At 32.3% G+C, this 17,003-nt stretch overlaps 1 protein-coding gene across 5 annotated transcripts; it reads left to right on the top strand.

The window, feature by feature from the left end:
• Positions 1 to 11,705: 11,705 nt before the first annotated feature.
• On the top strand, positions 11,706 to 16,333 carry LOC149544736 (protein NRT1/ PTR FAMILY 5.6-like). 5 transcript variants are annotated; one of them, XM_089795307.1, is made up of 5 exons: positions 11,706 to 12,070; positions 12,327 to 12,497; positions 12,717 to 12,934; positions 13,384 to 13,937; positions 15,126 to 16,333. In XM_089795307.1, exons 2-5 carry the CDS (start codon positions 12,329 to 12,331, stop codon positions 16,006 to 16,008), a joined length of 1,824 nt encoding a protein of 607 aa, XP_089651433.1. In that variant the 5' UTR covers positions 11,706 to 12,070; positions 12,327 to 12,328; the 3' UTR covers positions 16,009 to 16,333. The 5 variants fall into 5 exon arrangements, with proteins under 5 accessions (XP_089651433.1, XP_089651435.1, XP_089651436.1 ...); XM_089795309.1 differs by having other exon boundaries at positions 11,857 to 12,070; positions 12,246 to 12,497; XM_089795310.1 differs by lacking the exon at positions 11,706 to 12,070 and adding an exon at positions 12,085 to 12,172.
• The last annotated feature ends 670 nt before the right edge of the window (positions 16,334 to 17,003 follow it).

Below are 17,003 nucleotides of genomic sequence, written 5' to 3'. Positions count from 1 at the left end.
TGGTACCATTAATTAAAACAATCAAAACATCTATCTGACCATATTGCCAACAATCTGCCCCTTTGGAATTGATGGCAACATTTGGAAAATTGGTTAAGTCCCAAAATAATGTCATACATAACAAAAGAAAATAAAAGTAACTGCACAAAAATTGCCTTCAAAACATAACAATTTTATTCATGTTTTGATGGATCATTATATTCCTTATATCTCCTTTACATTGATACAAAAATGCATATGTGTACTCCCCCTTGCATATACAATACATACAATTTTCCTTCTACATATTACTCCCCCTTTGACATAAATGGAAAAGTTGTCAAAAATTGCATCAAAAACTATGTAGCCTATTGTTGATCAACTTGTTAACCTAGAAAAATAATCTGTTTAAACAAGTTTTAGCCTATCTACTTCCTTCTTCCAGTTTTCCTTTATTGAATCAAAAATATTAATTAGTGCACATAGTGCATAGGATTCTACTTCAACTACACTCAAGGCAGTATATGCAAACTTTTCAAAGGAAGTCTTTGCTGCAAGACATTTCTCTAGCTGCCTCTAAAAAGTACTCAACTTATTGATAAAATTTCTCTAAGACTAGAGAATCTCTTTATTGCTTTCTCCTTGTCAAATTCCAAGCCTCTGATCACACTATGGATCTTCTCCACTTTTGTTCTACAATCTTGAATGTTGGTCTTAGGGAGTAATAACTTTGCAATGAGTGATTAAAATTCACTCATCTTACCCTTGATTTGACTCTCAAATTCAGTCAGGTATGTTTGTGATAGTGCACATTGTCCATACAATCTCTTCCCTTCATCAATGTTTTTTTCTCAGTTTCTTGATGCTTTCATCAAGTGCTTTCAATTCATTCCTCACATTAGTGCATACTGTATCAAATAGTGATCCATCATGTTTTTCATGTGCTTGTGTTGAAGCTACTTCTACTAGAGTTATGAAATATTTATCAAAGATCTTCACCAACTCCTTGGCATTTACCTACAAGTCTAGATTGGCTACAGTTGTAGTAACTATCTTTTGCATCCTATCCAAGACTTCAGACAATGTCTTCTCAAAAGACTTTACAAATTTATTCTTTTCAAACAACTTACTCAATAAGCTCATTAAACCTTTATGAGCATTTTCATCATTTGATGTCATTGATATGGTTGTTTTTGTTGTTGTTATGATTGGAGTTACTGTAGGAATAGGTTCTACTACTTTTAGTTCTGCCTTCTTCTTCTCTTCCTTAGCTTTCTTCTTCTCTTCTTCCAATTTTTGTGCTTCTTTCCTAGCATCTTCTTTCTTCTTATTGTCCTCTTATTCTATCCTCTTTACCTCTGCTAACCTCTTTGTTTCTTTCTTCTTCTCTTCTTCATCTTCGTTAGAGCTAGAGTAAGTTGTTACATTGTTGATATTGCCAACAATATTTGTTCCATATTCTGCAAAAGGATTCTCCTTTACATCTATAGTTATGTGTGTACAATCCACTTTCATGGATTCAATACCAATAACAATATGTGGTGGCAAGGTTGCATGTTGTTGCTCTTCTACATCTCCCTCATCACTGGATGTTGTGTGTGCTTCCACATATATTGGGCTATTAGGCTTTTATTGCACACTCATCATAGGTACTATAGTCATGAATTTGACAATTTCCTCTTTCATCTCCTTCCTGACATCCTCATAATTGTCTCCCATCAAAAGAATTACTCTTCTTTTGCTCCTCGAAAAGGGCTCAATACCATTCAAAATTCTATTGAGACCTCCTTAGAGTCAACTTCACAGAGTTTATTTATCATAGTGATCCTCAAATTCAAATCTTCTTATAATACTCTCTTCTTCCTATTTATTAACCTATTATATAGGTATTCAGGTATCTTATTCTGAATGTTCTCAAACTTCTTATTCCTCAAAATCATGTTTCTTACAATAGCATTTTCTAACTGCTTTCTATCCATATTACTATAAAGATTGTAATACTTATTTAACTATACAAAATTGTCATCATTAATTATTTTCATGCTTAGTTTTTCTACCTTGGGTTTCCATGCCTTCTTTCCAGCTATAGTTTTTCCTTCTTGTGCATCTTGCACTACTAGTCTATCTCCAATTTCATCCTCAGAAATTTTGGATTCACTAATCTATATTGATTTCCTTCTCTTTCTTGGTCCACTGGTAGCCTGATTGACCCTTTTCTTTGATGATGGTGTAGGTTCTTGCTTGATCTTCACCAATCTCTTTGATTTCCTCTACACCATAGGTGCTTCCACCTCTTGTTACCTCCTTGGCTGATCACTTCTTGTTCTCACAGGTTGCAATTGTGTAATTATTGCATATGGTGAAATAGGAGCCTAGATGCATGGTTGTGCTATTGTAACACCTTCTAAAGGTCCTACAGTAGCAATAGGAGTTGTTTCTAACACTTCAAACTGTCTACCTGCTCTCATTTCCATCGCAATGCCTTTTACTTCATTGAATTCCCCTTTGGTCATGTCAAATTCTTCAAGGATGGAATCCATCACCTTTTCCACTTTCTTCTTACTTTCCTTTTGTGTAGTTCAAAGTGAACTATTATCATTTTCTCATCATAGGTTCCCCATCTAGGGCACTTTGTGTCCTTCTCAAGTTGGAATATGATATGTGCATACTCTTCTACAAGCTCAACACTCATCACATATCCCATGGGTTCAATGAACTTAACCCTTTGTACTATAGCTTCCATACAGGTGTTATTTGTCTCCACCATGAATCATATCTCATCCTTGTATTTTTCTACCATTGAGGGAGGTATTCTATACCTTGTTTCATCTCTAATTGGATACTTTTCATCATTCTATCAATGTCATCATCTCTAAAATTCTCCAACTTAGATCTATAGCATTGAGTCACAATATTCATTGTGTACTCATTGCTATTCCAGTTTATTACTCCATGAAACTTCCTTGTAGCATAAGAAAAAAAATGAGTGAGTAGGGACTCAAATCTAAAAAATATGTTCTTTGATTTCTTCACTTTAGCAATGTTATCCAACAATTGGAGTATGATAATCTCACATAGATTAACTTTTCTCCCTTGAACTATCATTACATAAGTTGCACGTAATAATCTAGCTGGTACTGAGTTAACCCTTGATCCATGGTTGAACTTGTACCCTAATAGCTTGCTTAATAGCTTTACTCATTTGTCTTTAATGGAGTCTACCTTCATATTTCTTCTATCAAACCTAGTATTCAGGTTTGTCTCAACCAATTTTCTTACATTCTTCTCATTAATAGGGTTACATCCCTCATTACACAATCCTGTGACCTTATGAATTACGTCACTGTCAATAACTATCTACACATCACCTAGCCATAAAAAATCATTGTGTACCCTACTCATAATAATTCGGGTCCAATTGTGATTATTGAACTTCATATAAAACATATACTTCACTAGATTCAATTCACTCAAGTGTGTATACTTAGATTTCAAAGATAGTTCACTATTACACATGATTCCCAAATCTTTGTTAATGTCTTCATCTCCTATTCTTTCATTCTTATAGTGGATATAACTTCTAATATCCTCAAGATGAAGCACATTCTATGGAACTTGTGAAAATGTGCCCAACGGGTCATCCAAAAGTGATACAAATGGATGCTTCTTGAATACATATTGTGGTCTATCACTCATATCATAGATGGTCTAACTAGTCATTGCAATTCTACTATATTCACTGAAAAACTTTCCTTTAGCTCCATAAAATACATAAAAAACCATGTTTAGGGCTTTTGCAACTTCGTGCTCCACAAACTTCTCTTCTCACTTCAATTCATTGTCAAATTTATCTTCAATTTTCTCAAGACACTTTGCATGAACAAATGGTACACACAATCTTTCTTGGGATCCTTAAATCATTTCAAATCACATTGTGTATTAAATTTGTATCTACCACAAATTCAAATACTATCCTTATTTATTGGTAAGCTTGTTTTCCAAATTCCTGCTCACTAAGATCATATCTAGACTTGTGCACTTGACCATAGATTTCTCTCTATGTCCTTAACCTTCTATTAATTATGTAACTTCCAACTCTCTTTCTAACATCAATCCAAGCCAACTAATGCACTATCTCTTTTAACCTTCTATTAATTGTGTAACTTCCAACTCTCTCTCTAACATCAATATAGGCCAACTGATGCATTATCTCTTTTGAAACTACTTAATTCAGGTAGGATGAGTGACAAACAATTTTTGACTTCAATGTCTTATTAGGTGCATTGAAATATTATTCCTCCAAAACTGTATAAGAGCTTTCTAGATCCTTAGCTATCACAAATGCTTCTTTGAATTCATCAACATGTTCCTTAATTGCTTCCTTCTTACTGTTGTCATTATCATTATCATTCTTTCTATCATTTATGTTGTTGTTCCTTCTATTATTAGGATTCTTATTAAATTTCCTTCTGTCCATTCTGTAATATCTCATTGTGTGTCCTAAGTTATTACATAACTAACATATAGGTGCATTTCTTCTTTGATTAGTTTCATTATGACTCTTAGGTGCTCTTCAATTCCTTGCAATGTGTCTAGGATTGTTACATTTGTAACACACAAACTAGTTCTTCTCTCCATTAGATTTCTCTCCATCATTGCATTTGTTTTGTGATCTTACTCTTTTATTACCTATAGGGTTAGTAATCCCAAACATTCTACTATTTGCATTATTACCATAAAACTTAGGTTTCTTACATTCTATTGCTTTATGTACATAACCATGAAAATTATAACAATAGAAATTTATGATGGGTTTAAAAGACTTACCTATGCAATCTCTATTCATATATCCAACTTCATTACATATGAAGCATCTACCTCTAAACTCACATCTTACTACCTTGGGTGGTTCATCTTGCTTAGGTTTATCATATTGCTCTATTTTATTAGGTTCATCATGTTTTTCTAATAAATCAATTAATTCAACTTCCTTTGATACTTCAATAGATGTCCTTGATTCTATCTTACTTAGATCAAATTCCTTAGGGGATTCAATAACTAGATCTGGTTCTCCTCTGATTTCAACTTTCTTGGTTGATTTCTCTCCAATTAGATATCCAAGTGCTTTCTTGTCATAAGAAGGTCTCTGGTGAAATATCTATTGATCTATCTTCTCACTACTAGCATAGATTTTCTCTAATTGTTTCTTATCTTGTGTTGAAATTCTCCATTCACAACGATATTTTACTTTTCTAATTCTGCATGCTCAATCTTGATACTATCTAGTTTAGATGTAACTTGACTTAACTAGGATCTTAGGTCTACATTCTCAATTTTTAGTTTAGGTTCGTTCTTGCCACCATTTTTCTTAAGACTCAACTTAAGTTCAACGATTTTCAGTTCATGTCTCAAAATCTCATTTTATTTCTTGATATTTCCTTCTTCATTATTGTCACTAGTCTGTGCAATTAATTCCTTGCCATATTTTAGATCATCAATCTTTTCTTTCAATTTACCAATGAAGACTTATGCATCTTCATATCTATCTTTTAGGTTATATCTTTCTTCAGTAAGAAGGTCAATCTTCTCAAGAGCTTCTTCAAAGTTTCTCTTCAATTATTCCATATCTATAGGGATCTTACTCAAGTTGTTAAACTTCTTCTGAGTAATTATGCTTTGATACCAATTGTTAGAAATAGATAATACTAAGGGAGGGTTAATCAATATTCTACAAACTTTTTCCCACAACCAAATGTTGTTAATTAGTTTATAACTTTCATATGAAAGTAAACCAACAATGCTAAATATTAAATATAACCATGTACATAGAGAACTCATAACACCATTATTTTTTAACAAGGGAAACCCTGACCAAGGGAAACCCCTGATGGGGATGATACCCACTAGATGATTCACTAAATAATAGGATCTTGTTAGGAGTCTATGAAGTACATATAGTGTCTTGAGTCCTTGTTAGAAGCCTCAACCCTATTAGGAGTTGCTTCAGCCCTGTTAGGAGTTGATGGATCAAATATAATGTATGCAAGAAGAGCCGACTGCCTAACATGCAATTATACAATTCGGTTCTTCATAAGAATAGATATACATACAATACTTGTTGTCTATTGTATTTCCCACTTGCTCCAATCATACATCAGATGTAGTTTGCATATCATCTCACCAATCATAAATCTCACATAGATCATATGTATGTCACATAGTTCATCATATAACGCACACTTATCTTAGCAAGGTAAGATATTTACTTATACCTCTCATATTCATAATTCACTGCTTAGTCAGCCTACATGCTTTCACATCCTTGGCATAATATAAAGTATCTTATGGAATAATATGCACATAGTCGTCTCATCATGACTTAGTAATTATTTTGTCACCAAAATAATTCCTCAAGTCATACAATCCAATTCTCTACTATGCTCTGTTCTATAATGTTTAATACATGTACTAGTATTTTAACTATAACTTGGTTCATACTATCTGTACACACCTGCGCACTGGTATACGTCATCATGGCAATGTCATAGAACTTTCCTCAACTACGCATGAGCTAACTCTCAATGAGTCATCCATACACATCACATATGTTCTCTCTGTTGCTGCAAACTGTCTAACACTTAGACAATTTTCTATCTCTAAATGCATAAATGAAATGTTAAATACATGCTACCATAAATTACAACAATCAAAACATCTATTTGACCATATTTCCAACAATCATTGTTGTTGTTTTTATAGTATTTTTTTCTTCCACTCTTTTTCCTATACATATATTATTCATGTAAAATATAGGAACATTAAGGGGAAAGAAGTAACTAATCTATGTAATATTCAATGCAGTGCTTTTCATACATGTTTCAAAATTATTTATACATCAAATTCTTTATGCGATTAGTATTAGTTATATGTAATTTCCATTTAATTTCATTTTTTATATCAAGTCTCCAATATGAAATTAGGTTAATTTACACATCTAACATCACAATTTTTAGATTTTTTAGTGTTTAAAGGATAGGAGTGGTAAAAGATTGATTTTACCATTTATATGAACACACTTTATCTTTCTTGTGGAATATCGTTTGTCTATATTTACATTCTTTTAGCTAAGGGGAATGATTGAATTGATAAGATTTCTACAAAAAACATCTTATATTTGTTTTTATTTTTAACCTTCTATTCCAATTAAAACAATTCAAGTAACAATAAAATCATAACATAGAATTGTAATAATTGACATTTATAAATGTTTTGCGCTCCCTTGTTTAACTTGATTGACTAGATTACGGTTTCTATATTATTCATCTCATCTTTGTGTTCTTTTTTCTTTTTTCTAGAATTCCTTCATTTAATGCTTCATTAGAGCACAAAAACCAATTGAACAACACTATTTGGGCCACCTAAGTTTGACCATGCGTATACCTACCTCTACATTGAAGTACAATCATTAACATTGATGTATATCATTTGATCTTGGTGGTCAAACACAAACAATGTATGCAATTTTTCACAAATTATTCTTGCATAAGAAGGTTTACAGAGAAATTGTAATTTTCATTGATAAATAATAGGGAATGTCATTCCAAAATGAATTTTAGCTTATCAACTTTAGAGTGCACCATTTGGTTGCATAACCATTCAGACATATCTTTTTGTTAATAACAAATTTGGTTTGGCGAAATTCATCATCATTAACATGTTTGTAAAGTGTTCAATGATTAATATTAATTGACTTTGAGTTTTTACTAATACAGCTCATATTTAATGAGGGTTTTTTAAAAAAATATATTTAATTTTAATTTTATGATGTGAAATGATTTGTATGTACAAATATATTTTTTAATATTGACTTTAAATTAATAATTACTTTAAATGATGCGTAAATTTTTATTTCATTTGACGTGGAAAATTAATATAGTTAAATTAATTATTTTATATTTAGATATTTATAAAATAACTATAAGCTCTAAATAGTTTTGAATTGATTTTGTATCATATGAGAAAATATTTAAAGATTAAATATTATTATTATTATGAGAGAGAGATGGGAAGATAAGGGCGGCAAGAAAGTGAGAGTAATTAGAGGGAGGGATGTGTGTGTGTGTGTGTGTGTGTGTGTGTGAGAGAGAGAGAGAGAGAGAGAGAGAGAGAGAGAGAGAGAGAGAGAGAATGAAGGGGATGGGAGATATGATGTAGAGATATATGTTAATAAGGAGGGAGGGAGAGAGAGGGGGGTAGTGATGTTGAGTGGGAAGGAAGAAAGATATGAGGTAAGATATTAATTACCACATGAAATAAAAAGAGGTAGCAATGGAGAATGTTGAGAGAGAGAGAATCTCACCCTTAAACCTAACAAAATAATAAACTATACTAAACTCTAAATCAAATGGAACCCTAACCTTAGCACTAAATTAAATTGAACACTAATTATAAACTTAACCCGACAAAAACTTACACTTAAAAAATGTATTTGTAACCATAAACCAAATTATACCTTAACCTTAAAAATAAAATCAAAATAGTTCTCTAAACCTATTTAAATAATAAAATATTTACTAAAGAAGACTAAGCACTAAGCCTAATAGTAATTAAATAGTATATAATATATATAAAGAAGTCTTAGGGATATCGAGGCTTTAATTTATGTTATAAAACTTTACATTTAAAAATTAAAATCTTGCTTTTTTATATATAATAGATATATAGCTAGTTAAGAATCACCACTAAACGAGGGTCTAGACCAAGGGTCTATTGAATAATAAAATAAGATTTTCAAAGAGAAATATTTTTTCATACTATTGTACAATGAAATTTAAAATAATAAGATACAAACAATACAAATGTTATTGCAACAAACAATTAAATAAATATTTTAGATAAATACTTAATAACAAATTTCTAAAGTATAATATTCAAATTTTAAAAATTTTGACTAAAAATATTTGTATTTACTTGATACATAATGATATGTTTCTAAATTAATTTTTTTTCGTTTGCAAAAATTTAATATTTATTTATAAATACTTTTTTATATTTTATATTTAAAAAATAATATAGAATCTCTTCAAAAAAGTCTACCTAAAAGATAGATTGTGATAGAAATACAAATAAATAATTTTTTAATTTACCAAATTTAATATATGTCAATCAAAAGAAGTGTCTAAAAAATAATTTTGGTTTGACTACATTTGCAACAGAACATTATCATAAGGAACGTTTCAACATAAAATCTTAACATAAGACAATAGAAGAAGTTTGAATATTAACAAACTAGAATAGACAAAGGATATTTGAATCCAATAGTACAAAACATAGACATGGCAGCAAATAAAACCCATATCAGCTAAATAAAGAGAATAATGCAAAATGCATTGATTTGCATTCATGTACAATGGAAGCATTGACTTGTATTGTTTCATCAAATTCTTCTCCCTTCACTATAACAAATGGATTAACAAAAACAAATGTATAATTAAAAAGACAAGACAAGAGGAATTCAATAGTACTATATTGTATTGCTATTATAAACATCCAAATCATCAACTATTTACTCAATAATCAATGTAGAAAACTATCATGGACCTTAAAAGCAGATTCCCCTTTCTTTTCTCCCTTGCTTTTGGCCATAAATCATATTCTTGAATGGACTTTGCAACTGTTTTACTTATATTACAAAAAGGTTTTCTCTCTTCTCCATCATTTTTTCCTTTTTATCTTATTAAAATGAGTCAAGTAGGGCATTTCACATGCATGCCAAAATGCTCTTGAACGTGAAACAATTAAAAATTTAGGTCTGACTTGACTATCTTTCATGTTATCTATGAAGTTGTGCCAACATATTGGCATTTTAATGAACATATGCACATGGGAGTAGTAACGGAAAAAGGATTACTTTAGTTGGACATGATGTGCACTCCCAAAATGCATCATGGGAAGCATTAATTTTGTATTGCTTTCACATAAAATATTGAGGGTTTTTTTAATATTTGATATTTTTTAAGTCAATCAATCTATGAACAATGATTGAGTTTATTTTTTAACTTTTTATTTAAAATTCTTAATAGGAAAATTCATATATGAAGATAAATTAAAACAGCTTGTACAATGATCACATACAATATAGGAAGTGAAATAGGCATTTCGAAGTAGTTTAAAATGGTAGTATTCTAGAGAACTTGGTATCTTATTAATAATATTGTGTTTTGATATAATTGAACCAATTCTTTTTTTAAGGCTTTTTTATTTTTAAGTTCCACACTTTAATCAAAATATTTAATAGAATGTATGGAAAGTGTTTTTATTTTTATATATATAGAAAGAAGTCAAGATTTATTTTTTATGTTTTGAGATGAATTTACAAAGGGTCTTATTGAGATGATTACATCAAAGAAGTGTTGTCTAATGATCACAAACAATATGGGAAATATTAAGGTTGTTAAACATCAACTAAACAACATTTTTCATAAGTAGGGGTGGGAAAGACATGTTGAGAGCATAGGTCACATGATAATAATAGTAAGTCAAGCAACCCAAGATAAGAGTCCTAACACCATGGGGAACTTATCTCACTAGCAATGTTATCTTAAGATAGAATTGAACCAATTTTTTTTGTTAAACCTCTCCATGTAAGAGTCATAAAAACTTATATAATGACAAGGAACAATATGGAACAAATCTTTTGAAGGATGTAAAATGTCAACAAGCTAATAACTTTCACAAATAGGAGGAAAAGAGGCAAGTTGAGAGCATACTATGTGATGATAATAATTGTAGGGCAAGTAACTCAAACTAGCTTGAGGTCATAACACTTTCGAACTTGGTATCTTACTAATAGTGTCATCTTTTGATATAATTGAAATTTGAGATTCTTTAAGTTAGATATCAACAAACCAACAGTCATCACAAATAAGGGTGATAAAGGCAAGTTGACACCATACTATATGAAATAATAATAATATGTCAAACAACTTTAAATGAACTTGATATACTACTAACAATACTGTTCTTTGATAACAATCTAATCAATTTCTTTTTTAATTCTATCTACACATATTTAAAATGTCAAACTTGAATTAAAATAAAATAAAATGCTAATAGACTTCTAGAACAAAATCAATTCTAATTTTCCTTATTGAAAATGGATTTTTGATAGGTGAAATGTCAAGATCGGCAACAAGAATATATATTTCATGACTTCAGCACTCCCTAACTATTTCATTTCATTTCTACATCACCAATGTTCTTGCTCTTCTCACGACAAAAACAAGATCCACTTTATATCTAAATTAATTTTATTTGTATTTCAACTATTAAATATCAAAAATCATATATTATTGATAAAATATTTATATATTTTTAAAACTAAATCAAATTTATTAGTCTAATTATAAATATTAAATAAGAAGAAAATTTATAAGAACTTAGAATTTTTTAATACTAATTTAAATGTTATAACAAAATTGAATATAAAATTCTAAAAAATGAAATAGGCAAGAATCTAGAATTAACACACAATAATAATTAATCTCAATAAACAATAACAATTAATGGGACACATTACCTATTAAAAAACCTGAAAAAGAAATAAATTGTAATTTTAACTGTCAGTGAACCCTGCAACGAAAAATAATTTACCCGGCAGTTGTTTTCATTGGATTCACTCAGCCTGCTGGTGCATTTAATGCCGCCTAATTCACAGAGACGCACTGAAAGTTACATTTTAAAATCGAAGCTCACAAAGTCTGTTCAGAGCCAACAATATAAAAGAATCGCAGCCATCCATTTTGCGGTTTGAACATGGGTTAATCTTCCCATGATTCCTTTTCAAATAAATAGACAGATTTTTTTTTTGTTTTCTCTGTGGGGACTCTGAAAAGAAGAAAACAAAATTAAAAAAACATCCGATTTGCAGCATTATAGTGCTGAATTTCAGCACCGATCTTTGGATACAGAATCATACAAATTATTATGGATTGAAACCAAAGGAACCGTTGATTCAACATGTGAATTTTAACTTTGTTGGAATTCAAGCCTGATTGTCAGTTACTGAATAGATACCTGACATCAAATCAAGGTCCCTCAGAATCAGTGACAAATTCTCCATTTCCTCCCTATAATTGAATATCTCTGTTTCTATTGGAACACTTGCTCAGACTTGTTGATGTTCGAGAAGTTTGTAATATAAATTGCTATTTTGGCCGATGATATTGATTAGTTTTTGTCTATTGTCATGTTTTTTTGTCATACAGAAAATGCGAAAAGTCTATTTCAAGTTCTAGTTCTGAGCTTGGAAATACGATTTCCCTAATACAGTTCAACTGAATTTGCAGTCATGGGTTTCTTGCATTGGAATGAATGGGTAGAGTTTTGCAAGACGCCATTACACACAAAGGAAAGTAAAGGTCAGCTGGATTGGGTCAAGGATGGATCCGTGGATCTCAGGGGGAGGCCTGTTCTTAAAACAAAAAGTGGCGGATGGAAGGCTTCTCTTTTCATCATTGGTAAGTTTTCAATAAGATAAGGATTCTGTTGTTTTATCATTTATGTGCTGACCTAGCATACTAAGATTAAAAACAACAGCATGGAACTTGGGCGTATATTGCATTTTGAAATGAGCTTTAACTTTGTGTTTCGGGAGGATTCTTGTACAATCAATCTGATCTGTAGAAACATCTGGCCCATTGAATGGGATAATATTAATAGATTTTTGAATTATGTAGGAGTTGAATTCAGCGAGAGACTTACGTACTATGGAATCGCCTCCAATTTGATCATCTATCTAACGACGAATATGCATGAAGGGATTGAAACTTCTGCCAAAGATGTAAACTATTGGGTTGGGGTCACAACTGTTATGCCTCTTGTAGGAGGCTTCATAGCAGATGCATATAGTGGCAGATACTGGATGGTCCTGGCCTCCTCAGCACTTTATCTGGCGGTGAGCTTTTGAGGGATTAAATGTGTATATTGTATGCTGTATACCCATGTCTGAATTCTTTCTAAGCTAGTTCAACTAGAAAACAAAATAATCAACTGGGCAGTATCAAATTTGTAGTAAATTTGTAGTTCAGATTCTGGGATGAGATTGTGTACAATTTTTTAGCATCAATGTCCCTAATCCATCATCAGGATGAGAGTGCAAGAATGCATAATGAGTCATCGAGATGAAAGTACAAGGATTTTGTATTCTGGCACTCAGCCTGATGATGGATCATACTATGAATATGATTTGAAACTTTCGTGCTAAAAATTTGTGCACAATCTCATTCTAGAAACTGAACTCCACATTTCATGGATTGTGGAAATCTCCTTTCATCAATCATTATCAAGTTTCTAAAACTTTTAGACCCGTCTGATCAATTCATTTGCATGAAATTCATGTTTCAGGGATTGATTTTATTGACACTCTCAGTATCCCTCTCAGCTCTGAAGCCTGAAAAGTGTGTAGAAGTCTGCAGCAAGGCAACAGCAGGGCAAAAGGCTGTTTTCTTCTTGGCTTTGTATTTGATAGCATTTGGCACTGGTGGGCACAAGCCTTCTTTGCAAGCATTTGGTGCAGACCAGTTCAATGAGGAGGACAAAAACGAAAAGATCAAGAAGGCATCGTTCTTCAATTGGTGGTATTTTGGGCTCTGCAGTGGCACACTACTAGCCGTTACAGTTGTTGTATATGTCCAGGACAATAAAAGCTGGGGAATTGGGTATGCGATCCCTACAGTTGCCATGGCTATAGCAATTGGCTTGTTTTTGTATGGGACACCATTCTACAGAAACAAGATTCCTGGAGGAAGCCCTATAACTTCAATTTTGCAAGTGGTAGTTGCTGCAGTAAGGAATAGAAAGAAGACCCTTCCTTCAGACCTAGACCTGCTTTATGAAAATCGGAATGCAATGTCAATGAAATCAGGGCAGAGGCTACTATCACACACGGATAGTATTCAGTAAGCCATTTCTTACCCTTCTTCATCATTTCTTTAATATGTATGGGATATCCCAATTGAGCTAGGGAGACTCATCCTCCATGGGTGAGATCAGCAGCCTGCAAGTTGTCTCACCTCTTAAACTTGAGAGATGTGAACCGAGACCATATGGAACTACCCATAACCTCAAGCCAACTTATCTACCAGTGCGAACTACCCTTCTTTATTAAATTACTCTATGCACAATCATATTTGAGAATTTTCTAGGTAACCCTAAAATCTCTACAGGCCTGTGTATGAATGGTAAGCAGAGATCCCCTTACTGATGTTACCTGTTTTCAATTTTATAAACTTATTACCTGTCAAACTCTGTATAAAAGACCATTTGTCTTATATGTGAACTCACTCTGTTGAATGAGAATTTCTATTATGCTATATGATTCAATCTTCATGCCATTCCATAATAATCACAACCTTTTAACTTTGTGACAATTAGTCTGCCTTTCACAAATATGTTATATTATACCTTTTACCAGTAAAGTCTCAATTCTTTCCAAATAATATAAACAGCCCCATCCTCAAATTTCGGCACCCCCATCCCTGAAACCCATCCCGGCATCCCCCAGTCAGAAAACTCTGTAGAACAATGGATATGCTAACTCCTTTCAAAGAACTACAGGTACACTGTAATTCCACCCAACAAAAATCATACATTGGTGATGTTGGGTTTACTCTAAGTTCCAGGCAACTGCATATAAATTTTTCAAATTCCAGGTCTAATATGTATTTTTGATGGAGCATAAGTTATGTCACATTCTTTAGTTGCTATTGTACTTTTCAAGTCTTAGGTCTTTGTCGGTATATGTACGGTTTGTTTAGTCTTAATTGTATAAGCCGGCCGGTTGGCTTTGATGTTATACTTCAGTCTTATGTTGTAATGATGCTGTATTTTTCTTGTCTACAGTCCTTATTAGACTGTCATATTCTTTCATTGTAATCTGGCATTGATCAATACAGAAAAAGAGTTCTCACAAATAAAAAGTTTGCCGTGTCTTGGGCCTAAACAAAACAACCCTTTTACCTCATGACATAGGACTACAGTGCAATTGAAGCCAAAAAAAATTGTGTCTGTATGTGAACTCACCCTGATGAATTGCTCCTACAGTAAAACTGATTGAATTTTTTGCCTTTTGTAATGGTGTTATTCAGGTGTTTGGACAAAGCTGCCATAGTGGAGGAAGTCTATGAACCTAACAATCATTCACAGGAAAACAAGCAGCCAAACCCATGGAAGCTCTGCACTGTAACTCAAGTAGAGGAAACCAAGCTCATTTTCAGGATGGTTCCCATCTGGTTATGTTGCATAATCTTTGGAATCATAGTATCACAGACCACAACATTCTTCATAAAGCAGGGCAGCACTATGGACAGGAGCATGGGACCCCACTTTCAGATCCCATCAGCTTCCCTTATAGCCTTTTCCACTATACCCATACTTATCTTAATCACCATATATGACACTTGGCTTGTGCCCACAGCCAAAAGAATCACTGGCAATGAAAGAGGCATAAGTATTCTACAAAGGATTGGCATAGGCATGTTGTTTTCCATACTTTGCATCATAAGTGCTGCTTTGACAGAACATAAGAGGATCCAAAGTGCAAAAGCCCATGGCCTCCTTGACAGCCCTAGAACTACAATTCCTCTCAGCATATTTTGGCTAGTTCCACAGTTTGTCTTGATTGGAATTGCAGATGTTTTTACCTTAGTTGGGCTACAGGAGTACTTCTATGATCAAGTGCCTGACAATATGAGAAGCTCGGGGATTGCTTTCTATCTATCTGTCATTGGAGTTGCTAGTTTCCTCAGTAGTCTTTTGATCACCATTGTTGACAAGATCACTAGTAGAGGAGGTAATGATCATGGTTGGTTTCAAAACAATCTCAATAGATGTAAGTTGGAGTATTTCTACTGGCTTTTGGCTGTACTTGGTACTATCAATCTTTGTTGTTTTGTATATATTTCAAGCATGTACAAATACAAGGAGGTCAAGCCTCACACACCAAAGTCTACAGGTTCGTGTTCCCCATAATTCATCACCATGACCACTTTAGTGGAAATATATATATAGTTTTCTCATTTGAAAAATGATTATAACTAATATATGAATACATGTATAAAGGTGATGTTGAAATGTTTGTATTTTCTTCCCTTTATAAAATAAGGGATGTAAGAAGACAAAGGGAAATATTTTTGTTGGACTGAGACAAAAGGGACCGTCTTTTTCTAGCCACCAGATTTTCAGCTAATACATGACACAGAGAGATCTCATCTCTCCTCTAATCGTGACAAGACATTTTTGGTGGGCTTGTAACACTTTTTTTTTGAAACAGAGATAGAGGGGGATTTCTTTGTCATTGTTATGGAGACAAACTGAATTTTTTTTTATTGCAAGACAAAAGGAAAAAGTATATGTATATTCTCTTCTTTTTAAGTCTTGGGTTTATTATAATTAAAATGTTTTTAATTGCAATTGTTAGTATATATATGTAGTATTTTTTTTGTGAAATTAATTTATTGACATTCCTATATTTTAATTTTATCACTATTCTTTTTTAGAGATTGATTTTAATTTCTAAGCTTCTTATTCAGCATTTTTAATAATTGCATATCTAACTTTTGTATTTTTAAAGATTTGTAGTATCATAAATTGTAAATTTATATAATCCACGCTACATTCTATGCCCTTGTCTTAGTGTGTGGTCTCCTAGCTCTTGTCGAAGCCTATTTTAGGCCAAAATACTAAAAAGTTAATGTTATAGCTTTGCTTGGTGATTTAAATTGTCATTTCAAATTGTATAAACCTAACTTCCCAGTCGATTGCCCTATTTTGGTAGGTCAATGGTGCTTGTTGATTGGTCTTAGTGTGTCTCCTAGCTCTTTCTATGCCTATTTTAGGCCAAAATACTAAAAGAAAAATGTTATAGCTTTTCTTGGTGATTTAAATTGTCATTTCAAATCGTATACACCTAACTTCCTAGTTAATTGCCCATTTTGGTAGGACAATGGTGCTTGGGATGACCTTTG

This window comes from Cupressus sempervirens, chromosome 8 (genome assembly GCF_028749045.1).
Source record: "Cupressus sempervirens isolate cs-2001-9-10 chromosome 8, ASM2874904v1, whole genome shotgun sequence".
Lineage (NCBI taxonomy): Eukaryota > Viridiplantae > Streptophyta > Pinopsida > Cupressales > Cupressaceae > Cupressus > Cupressus sempervirens.
Note: the sequence above shows the minus strand (reverse complement) of the source record. Positions and strands in the feature narration are given on the sequence as shown.